The sequence below is a fragment of the Alexandromys fortis genome, unplaced genomic scaffold (assembly GCF_014885135.2).
Source record: "Alexandromys fortis isolate MF-2015 unplaced genomic scaffold, M_Fortis_MF-2015_v1.1 scaffold_229, whole genome shotgun sequence".
Lineage (NCBI taxonomy): Eukaryota > Metazoa > Chordata > Mammalia > Rodentia > Cricetidae > Alexandromys > Alexandromys fortis.
In genome coordinates this window covers 1,738,162-1,749,211 of record NW_026068122.1, presented here as the reverse complement: position 1 = coordinate 1,749,211, position 11,050 = coordinate 1,738,162, and the positions used below count along the sequence as shown (strand labels likewise).

Sequence of the window (11,050 nt, the reverse complement as noted above, 5' to 3'; positions counted from 1 at the left end):
TGGTATTTTGTTAATCAGTTTAGTTGAATAGATAACTTCAATGATATACATTTATTAATGAACAACTGTGAACTTGTTTTTTTATTTTTATTTGTTTTGGTTTTGGTTTTTCAAGACAGGGTTTCTCTGTAGCTTTGGACCCTGTCCTGGAACCAACTCAGATAAGACTGACCTCGAACCCACAGGGATCTACCTGCTTCTGCCTCCCACATTCTGGGATTAACGGTGTGCGCTTTCACCACCCAGCTTGTGAACCTGGTTTGCACATTTTAGCCTGGTATCTATGTACATCTTATATGGTGTTCTGTTCCTTATGCTTTCTCATTGAGTTTTTCAAATCATTTACTTTATAGTTTTAAGCTAAAATTTAAATTTACCAATGTCACAGAAATAATTCTACTGATGCCCAATGAGAAAACTAAGTATGCGGCCAAAAATTTTAGCATCCTATCAGACCATTTGCACTCTTATTTAAATGAACTCCCCACCAGTTTCCAATATTAACTCTTATTTCCATTGGGGAATGTTATGATTGCTAGTGACAAATTCAGACAACTTATTTAAGAAACCACATATTTTGCTTTGTTTTGTGGTTGGTTTTCACATTGCTGACCTGCTTCTGTATTGCTCTGTTAATACAAAAAAATCCTGATAGAGTGTATGGGTAATAGAAACACCTGATGCTTCTCTTCGTGGGGAGTTGCTCTTGGCTCATTAGCTTTCACTTGGGCAGCAGGGTAACTCACTGTTGCCTTAGATTTCTCTCTATATGTATGTGTTTTTATCTCGGTAAGTTTCAAAGTGAATGTTAAGTTCTATAAAGGGAGTAACCTTCCTCATATGGCTAATTCATAATCTTTCTTAATTTGTAGATCACTTCTGAGGACTCAGTGAAATGGATGGAGGCAATCAGTCCATGGTGTCAGAATTTATATTTTGGGGACTTGCCCACTCGCAGAGTGTTCAGGTCGTACTCTTTGTGATGTTTTTGGTACTTTATCTGCTCATCGTGTCTGGAAATATTGTTATCCTTGTTTTAATCACCACTGACCCCCATCTCCATTCTCCCATGTACTTTCTGTTGGCCAATCTGTCCTTTGTCGATATGTGGCTTTCTTCTATTACTACTCCAAAGATGATATCAGACTTCCTCAGGGAAAACAAGACCATCTCCTTTGCAGGCTGCATGTCCCAGGTCTTCTTTGCCCATTGCATTGCTGCAGGAGAGATGGTGCTGTTGGTGGTAATGGCTTATGACCGCTATGTGGCCATCTGCAAACCACTCCACTATTTCACCATTATGAACCTGAAAAGATGCATTGGGTTGGTGTTGACTTCCTGGACCACTGGCTTTATACATGGTATAAGTTACATAGTCGTGATTGTCCGGTTACCTTTTTGTGGCCCAAAAGAAATAGACAGCTTTTTCTGTGATATGCCATTGGTAATCAAGTTAGCATGCATAGATTCTAATTATTTACATACATTAATGAATGCTGACTGTGGGATTGTGGCTGTAACATGTTTCATTCTGTTGCTCATTTCCTATACATATATTCTTATTACTGTTCGCCAGAGCTCTAAATCTGGTGCATCTAAGGCCCTGTCCACGTGCAGTGCCCACATCACAGTAGTTATGATATTTTTTGTACCCTGTATCTTCATCTATGTGTGGCCACTCAATATCACCTGGTTGGACAAATTTTTTGCTGTGTTTTACTCTGTTTTTACACCTCTCTTAAACCCAGCCATTTATACGCTGAGAAATAAAGAGATGAAAAATGCTATGAAAAGGTTCATAAGCAACTTTCTCCATTCCAAAGGAAATTCTTTGTAGGCAGACTTTCTTTCTATCCTTTCATTTCCCAAATAACAGACATAAAAGCTTAATCTTAATTAGAAATGATTGGCTGATAGCTCAGGCTTATTACTAACTGGCTTTACAACTATAATTAACCCATTTATATTAATCTACGTTCTTCTAACATTGAGTCACAATTTCCACATAAGACCTGATCTAACTTAGGAAAGGGTTCTAAACACACAAAAACTGAGTCAAACATGACTTCTTGGAAACTGCCCTTCCATATGTAGAATATCAGCAAGTAGAGGCGTAGCTCCATTAAGAGAAGGCTTCCTGCCTGGCTGATTGCTAGCAGAAAAAAATGTGTGCAACTTTTTAAAAAGGCCCTACTGCCATAAATGGAGCTTATGAGTGGCAGGTGATGTACTACTTGGAGGCAGTGTGTTCTCAACATCTCCCAAGAGTTGGGGCAGTAAATGTGAATCTTGCTGGTACTTATGCCATGAAGCTAGGTTCTCTAGGAATCAAGCAGGGTAGAGCCAGTCACCAAAACCTAGTCATGTGGCTTAGCAGTTTAAAAGCTCATGTGGTCATAAAAAGATAATAGATACACAACAAAGACAATTTCAGACAAAAAAAAGCCTGTAAACAGGTTGCAATATATTTAAAAATGTACAAAGGCTTGGGAGAGAAAAAAAGATTAGATAGTCATAAAAAAGAAATTAATGATTTTAAAACAATAAAACAAACTTGTTAAAAAAAGTAATATAAAAGGAAAAAACACATAAAGATGGGAAATACAGAGAGTCTTGCTTCTGTATGTTATTGGGTTGTCTTTAAATTTATTAGTTACTAAGAGACATTGGATTATAATTAAACCAGCCTATATATTTTAAAAATATCTTGACTTCAAAATATAAGTTAAACTGTGTTTTGCTTTGGAGGAGAGGCTATGCTTTTATTTTTACAGGAAACGAGAAGATGTGGATTCCTTCTGGGTTAAAGAAAATCAGATTTGATCAGGAAAGACACTCAGAAAACTGTATCTACAAAAATAAAAAAAAAACTAGAAGAACTACAGGACACATAATGTACATTTTACCTGTTCAAATAGAAAGCAAAACAAAACAAAAAAATTCAGCTGACTTGTGCACAGCACATATTTATACATACAAAGTATGCTACCTTTGAAAGTGTATATATTTTCAGGACAAGAGGACCACATACCAATAAAAACTTGTAGTGCAGGTAATCCAGCATTTCAAAATGTCCCTGTTATTGTCTCCTCAAATTCTACATAAAAAAGAGCTTCAAGGCTATTGACTGAGATAGTACAATGTTATGGACTACACAAGCCAGGATTTCATTATTATCCCCGTTTTCTCAATGTTCCCCTAATGATACCAGCAATCAAACAATAGAAAGTAGTTTAAAGAATGCAATGTCCACATTCCCAAAAGATGGGTTATGGATGTTTGTTATCATTTAAGGGGAGGAAGTTGGTTACAACTTGCTATTGGTCATAATCAGACAATTGGCTTAAAAAGATTTAAATTGAAATATCTCTTTATAAATAAAAAGAGGATATGATATAGAAATAAGATAAAAGTATATTTTTAATCTACTTTAATCCCAAAACCACAACTCTTAATCTTGAAATATTTTACGTTGGTATGGATTTTGTTTTATTGAAACAAAATTAAAGTTACTTTCATTATTCTATGTGTACATTTCTATTCTCGCTTTGGGTATTGTCCTTATGCAGCTCATTTAAAAGTGTAAAGTATATAAAAATACAGGTTAGTAGTTAGTCATCTATAGTTATCAAATTTATATTCACATTAGGTATGTTTTCAAGGTTAAAAGATAATTTGCATAGATACATGGTCTTTAAACACTTCAAAGACCTACAGAATATGTCATTTTAAATATTTTAATAACATGAGGCTATTCTTGACAGTGTGACACGTATGCTTCTTGCAGCTACAACTTGCTTACTTCAATAGAATATGATTGGCACTGAAGAAGCTCCAAATGGAGTTTGCTTTGATTACCATGCCATTGTAGTATGGTTTAAGTTCATGTCTAATAACCCATGGAACACTTTCCTATTTGCTCAGGGATGCTTTGACTATCCTTTACTTCCTAATTTATTCTTGTTGGTGACCATTGCTATATGATTGATGATTTCTTTGGAAGTATTATTCCAATATTAGTTGTGGATTTAAGATAGGTCGTGGCTTCTTAAGTTAGGTTGTTAGATGAACTTTTAAAAAATGAGTTTTCAGACCATTTGGCTAAAGTTCCAAGGAAGGACAGTGAGTTGGAAGTGTAGTGAGATTTTTGTAGCAAAGTGAAGAGAATAATAGGAGAGGTAGGACTGCATCCAGAACTGGTCATTTGTGCTTAAAGATTGGCAGTGAGGGTCCTGGTACAGGGTGGGGTGAGCAATGATGGAGCATATTGGTGGAGAGTGTTTTGGGTGAGGCCTGCAGAACTTCAAGGGCCAGATCTCTTAATAGCCCTGGCCATGTGGTCTGTGGCCTGGCAGAGTTTGTTATGGTATAGGTACCATTGCAGGATTCCCTATTTCCATCTTATTAAAACAGTGTTATACAATTTAGAATTGCTTATACAGATGTGTGTTCCAAAGACTTTTCCCTACATACATATATAAAAAATCACTGGTAACTTAAAAAAATTCCAATTTCTTTATTAGCTTCATTGTGGACATTATTTCATGGAGTACAAATATGTCAAAACATTACTCTTCATCTTAAATATACACAATTTTAATTCACTAATTGTACTTGAACAAAGGTATAGAATTGAGTAGAAGAAGTAACAATTCAAATAAATCAACATAAAGAAGTCTACCTTTTAAACGTAGGAATGAATAAAATAAAAAGTAGATTAGCAATATAAGAAAATCACCTGAGAAAAACTTCACAGAAACACCAAGGCTAGCATTTTACAAAAAAAGACTGTTACTGGTATTTAACAATATCCACACATAAAATTAACCAAGTCAGAGTAGAATCTTTTCAATGTTTGATTTCATGACGAATTTTATGAATAATAATCAGAAACTGGAAACAACCTAGGTGTCCCTCCACCCAAAGAATGGAATAAGAAAATGTGATACATTTGCACAATAAAGTACTCACCTGTTAAAAACAAAATAAAATCATAAAAAATTGCAGGCAAATAAACAAACTGAACTAGAAAAAAATGATAGCAAGTGAGGTAAACAGACCCCGAAAGACAAACATGGTATGTACGCACTCATATGTGGATATTAGCTGTAAAGTTTAATCATGCTCTAGTCTACAGACCCAGAAAGGCTAACAAGAGTGGCTTAAGAGGGGATAAAACTATCTCCCAGGGAAGGGGAAATAGAATAGATTTCAAGTATTGGCTGGGGACAAGTGGGTTTGGAAAAAGGAGGAATCAGTTCAGGGTGAGGGAGAAAATTGGGGGACATTTCAGGAGCGAGGTGGAAACCTAGTAAAATGGGAACTTCGTGGAATCTGAGAGTAATTCTAGTAAAGAACCCTAGAAACGGGAGACAGAGCCTGACCCAGCTATCTTCTGTAGAGGTATAAGGACACCAAAGCAGCCATGTCCATGGGACCATGGCGCTGAAGCGTAGGTTCGAAGGGGTGGCTGAAATGAAGACTCAGAGAACCTTGAGAATGAATTTAGCTTTTGCAGCCTCAGGGGACTCAGCCTCCGTGGACTGAGGCACTTTCTCTTAGCCCTTTGCATTTTAATTATTTTTGCCTGTTTACACTTTAGCTAGTAGAATTCCATATTTCAAAACAACTTGAATGAAGCTTCCAAAAATACAATGCCAAGGGAAAATACCTGATTCATGAGGTACCAGTTTTCTGAGTTTCCCTTAGCCAAGTTTTGCATAGGCTATGTATCCATGGGAAGCTCTCACACACAATATTCACACAGGGCAGCAAAAAGCATCTGTATCTCAAAGGATGGATTAGGGCTGGTGCTAACTACAAAGCTACGCCATTCAGCTGGATTCATGGGTAGTGGAGGTTGCTTGCTAACCTTTTGGTGCCAGGCCAGCAGGAATTTCTGTCACACAGTCATAAATAAAACCTTTGTCCTACAGTTTGCCCTCCTGCAGAGTATTCTGTGACCAGAGGTTAGAGAATCCTCATCAAAGAGACCAGAGAGACTTCATCCAGCAACTGATGGGAACAGATGCAGTCCCACAACCAAACATTTACTCAGAGCTTGGGAAATCATATGAAGGAGAGGAATCTGGGATAACACAGGAACATGACCCACAGAATCAACTGTCCTGAACTCATGGGATCTAGCAGAAATCAGGGAACCCGAAGGGATCTGCCCTAGGTCTTCTGCATATATATTATGATTAAATAGCTTGGTGTTCTTGTGGGTGTTTTTGAAGTGGGAAAGAGGGCTGTCTCTGACTCTTTATTAATGGGACACTTTTCCTCCTACTGGGTTGTCTTGTCCAGCATTGCTATGATGATATGAATGTGCCTGCTCTTATTGCATATTGTTATGCGGTTTTGGTTGATGTCCCTGAGGCCTGCTCATCTTTCAGCAGAGGCAGAGGGGAGTGAATCTGGGGGAGAAGGGAAGTTGGGGAAGAGAGACTGGAGGAGGTGAGGGAGAGAAAAAAAGATAAAAATCCTGTCTTTAGAGGACAATTGTTTTTAACAATAAAAATACCCGTACTTTTATAAAAGCATAAAAACAAAATCTCTGTGGGAGAATGTTGGAGAATATGTTAAACAAGATGTTAGGTCCATCTCAGTCTCAGTTTATTATTTCTTTTCTCTAAAATATTGGTTCTGTAATTCCCTTCTCCCCTTTCTCTTCTCCTCTCTGCCTTTAACTTCCTTCCCTCATTCTTGCTTTCATTTCATTCTTCCTATCTCTGTCTCTCTACATTTGTTACAATCAAAACTTGCTTGTTACTCAAATTTTATTGATTGTCAAAAAATTCATTTAAGTTGACTTGCACAAATAAGGTTTAAGACAATGCTCCATATTGCAGTGGTTTGTAATCAGACATTCCTTTGGGCCAACAGCTCACAAATAATTACACAGAGACTTATCAATTATGAAAACTCAACCTTATCTTAGACTTGTCCCACTAGTGCTTATAGCTTAAATTAATCCATATTTTTTTATTAATCTATGTTCTACCATGTGGCGGTTATCGCCTTCCTATTTTGTGTGTCTGACTTGTTCTGGGCCTCGATGCTATCTCATGTGCACCTAGATTATCTATTCTTCCTGTCTCTGCCTATTTCTCATGCCTAGCTATTAACCGTACAGTTTTTATTACACAAATCAGAGCAATATGTCATCAGACAGTGGACATATATTCCACAGCTTTTCCCCTACTTTTCTAAATATAAAGGAAAGGTTTTTAAGTTTAACATAATAAAGCTATATATAATAAGAATTATAGCCGGGCGGTGGTGGCGCACGCCTTTAATCCCAGCACTCGGGAGGCAGAGGCAGGCGGATCTCTGTGAGTTCGAGGCTAGCCTGGTCTACAAGAGCTAGTTCCAGGACAGGCTCCAAAGCTACCGAGAAACCCTGTCTCAAAAAAACAAAACAAAACAAAAAACAAAAAAAAATAAGAATTATATTCACAATATATAACCCACTTATATTTAGCATATTCAGAGAAAGTACTCTATTATCTATCTTATCTTGATGAACTTGCTTAACCATTTCTATCATAGCTTGTATTCCCATCCTAAAAATATCTTTTTAGACTGTGAGGCATCTTTGTAGATAAACAACTTAAGCTTTTATGATTTTCAACCTTATAAATTTCACATCTCTTATGTAAGTTTCTTTTCTGAATTTGGTAACAAGGAAAGTTGCAACTATAGCTATGTAGCCTTTAAGCCCATCAAATATCTGAAAAGGATATAGCATTCCCTCGGTAAACAAGAAGTGTAGAGACATCAACTTCCAAAGCTAGAGCAATGACAGAGACATCTAGCCACCTGGATAATTACCCAAGTTTCCTCTCCAAGTAACAAGAAATGGTCCATCTGAGGCTCTTGAGTTAATGATGAGCATATGTTGAAGCATTAGTATATAAAGTATCTGATATCTATTTAGTTTTAAAGAATCCATAGCTTTTAGTTTCCTATGGGAAAAAAAAGCAAAGCTTTCTCCCCATTGTAGCACATACCATGGCTTCCATTCTGAGATCAACACATTTTTAAAGCATAGTGGCTGATTTAATTCAGCAGTTTTTTTTCCTTCTATTGATTGTCTCTCTGCAGCTTTCATTCCTTTCATTTCATTCATTACTGAATCATTCCAGTATTTTTGCACATTTCTCTTTTGTGAATATTTCCTATAGAAGGTCATTAGATAGAGACTCTAAATTGAATAAGTTAATCAATATTTACTTTATATTTTATTTTTCTCACATAACATGAATCATGATCTATATGTTCAAGTTGCCTATTTATTTATCTCTTGTAAATTTTATTGTAAAACTCTTACTTGGAAACACAGCTTGCTCCAATACCAAAAGGACTTAAGAGGTGAGTGAGCAGCCACATGGTGAGATGCCTCACTTTCAGCATTTCCACAGTGGGACAAAAACCTGGGCTTTCCCCCCAAACTCCTCAGATTTTCTAGCCAGCCAAAAGGGAGTTTCCTGTGGCTAGGCTCCCCGCAAACCCAAACCCATCTGCTGGACACCCCAAGCTACTAGCCACACTCTGCCCCCAAACTCACCTATCTTCCTGCAATCTTGGATGAACTCTGAAACACAGCTACTCCAGTACTGAAGGGACTTAAGAAGTGAGTGAACAGCCACATGGTAAGACACCCCACTCTCTTGTACCTCCACTGTGGGACAAAAACCTGGGTGCCTCCCCTAAGTCCTTTGGCTTTTCTAGCCAACCAGCAGGGTATTTCCTGTGGCTAGGCTCCCCTCAAGCCCAAACCCATCCACTAGACCCCCAAGCTACAAGTCACACCCCTCCTAAGAGCTGAGAGCTTACATAATACTGAGGGGACCAAGAGCTTGCTACCACAGTGAGGGGATTAAGAGAGCACAAAGAGAGCAAACCAGGAGGGAAGATGAAGAGAACAGACTTATAGAGACCTCAGAGGCTTTCTGAGACAGATATTGACAGTACAGAGCAGACCAAGAAAAACTCCTAAACTCTCAGACCGCCACTGCAAGGATTGGACCAGGACAGAAAGACACTGCCAGACTCATTTGAAGGAAGAAATGAGTAGGTGCCAATGCAAGAATTTCTCCAACAACCTAAAAAGCAACATGGTAACACCACAACCCAGCATTCACACAACAAGAAGACTTGATCATCCTAACCCAGAAGAAGCAGAAAAAAAACAACTTTAAACCTAACTTTATGAAAATGATGGAGATCTTTAAAGTGGAAATGCAAAATTACCTTAAAGAAATAGAAGAGAAGACAAACAAAAAATTGGAAGAAATTAATAAATCCCTCAAAAAAAAAAAAAAACCCAAGATAAAACAAACAGGTAAAGGAAACAGTTCAAGACATGAAGACTGAAATAGAGTTAATACAGAAAACACAAACCAAGGGAATTCTGGATAAGGAAAATCTGGGTAAATGAACAGGAACTACAGAGATAAGTATAACCAACAGAATACAAGAGATAGAAGAAAGAATCTCAGGTGCTGAAGATAGTATAGAGGAAATAGACTTACTGGCAAAAAAAAAACCCATTAAATCCAACAAATTCTTAACACATAACATCTATGAAATCTGGGACTACATGAAAAGACCAAATCTAAGAATAATGGGGTAGAAAAGGGAGAAGAACTCCAGATCAAAGGAGCAGAAAATATATTCAACAAAATCATAGAAAAGAACTTTATCAACCTAAAGAAGGATATTCCTATGAAGGTACAAGAAGCTTAAAGAACACCAAATAGACTGAATCAAAAATAAAAATATTTTATTTTTGCCATATAATTATCAAAACACAAAACATACAAAATAAATGAAGAATATTAAGAGCTGCAAAGGAAAGAGGTCAAGTAACATATAAAGGTAAACCTATCAGAATTACACCTGACTTTTTTTTAAAAAATATTTATTTATTATGTATACAATGTTCTGTGTGTGTGATGCCTGCAGGCCAGAAGAGGGCACCAGACCTCATTACAGATGGTTGTGAGCCACCATGTGGTTGCTGGGAATTGAACTCAGAACCTTCGGAAGAGCAGGCAATGCTCTTAACCGCTGAGCCATCTCTCCAGCCCCTACACCTGACTTTTCAGTGGATACTATGAAAGCCAGAAAGTCCTGGATAGATGTGCTGCAGACTCTAAGAGACCACGGATGCAAGCCAAGACTACTATACCTAGCAAAGTTTTCACTCCCCATCAATGGATAAAACAAGATATTTCATGACAAAAATTTAAACAATACATATCCACAAATTCAGCCTTACAGAAAGTATTAGAGAGAAAACCTCAACCCAAGGAAGCTAACTGCACCCCCAAAACACCAGCATCTGATAACCTCCCACCAGCATAACCCAAAGAAGGGAAACATACAAATACCACTACCGAAAAATAACCGGAATTAACAGCCACTGGTCATTAATATCAATGCACTCAATTCACCCATTAAAAGATGCAGGCTAAGAGAATAGATATGAAAATAAGATCCAGCCTTCTGCTGTATACAAGAAACACACCTCAACATCAAAGACAAAGACTACCTCAGAACAAATGGTTGGGAAAAAGTTTTCCAATCAAATGGAAATAAGAAACAAGTAGGTGTACCTATCCTGATGTCTAACAAAGTTGATTTCAAACTAAAATCAGTCAGAAGAGATGGAGAAGGACACTTTAATCTCATAACAGAACCAATTGAGATGCAGTCTCAATCCTGAACACCTATGCCCCTAATACAAAGGTACCCACACATGCAAAAGAAACATTACTAAAACTTAAATTGCACATCAAACACCACACGCTAATAGTAGGATTCTTCAACACTCCAACTCTTGCCAATGGACAGGTTAATCAGACAGAAACCGAAAAGAGAAATAAGAGTACAAACAGATGCCTAGGGTATGGATGGTAGAGAGAATGTTCGGAGCAGAACAGACATACAAGTGTGAAGTAGTTGGAAGTGATGTTAAGCTGGCGATCAGGAGGAAGAAGTAAGTCCTTTGCTCAAAGAATGAAATTTCTTTTTTTTTTTT

At 37.3% G+C, this 11,050-nt stretch overlaps 2 protein-coding genes across 2 annotated transcripts in view; one reads left to right on the top strand and one right to left on the bottom strand.

The window, feature by feature from the left end:
* The first annotated feature begins 892 nt into the window (after positions 1 to 892).
* LOC126490424 (olfactory receptor 4K3-like) lies at positions 893 to 1,837 on the top strand. Its single transcript, XM_050125363.1, has one exon. It carries the CDS (start codon positions 896 to 898, stop codon positions 1,835 to 1,837), a length of 942 nt encoding a protein of 313 aa, XP_049981320.1. The 5' UTR covers positions 893 to 895.
* Positions 1,838 to 5,388: 3,551 nt separating this feature from the next.
* The window catches only part of LOC126490423 (olfactory receptor 4F4-like), a 22,459-nt gene continuing 16,797 nt past the window's right edge, over positions 5,389 to 11,050 (bottom strand). Inside the window, exon 4 of the mRNA XM_050125362.1 lies at positions 5,389 to 5,470. Coding sequence (XP_049981319.1) covers positions 5,389 to 5,470 — 82 coding nt within the window. The remainder of the gene's footprint in view (positions 5,471 to 11,050) is intronic.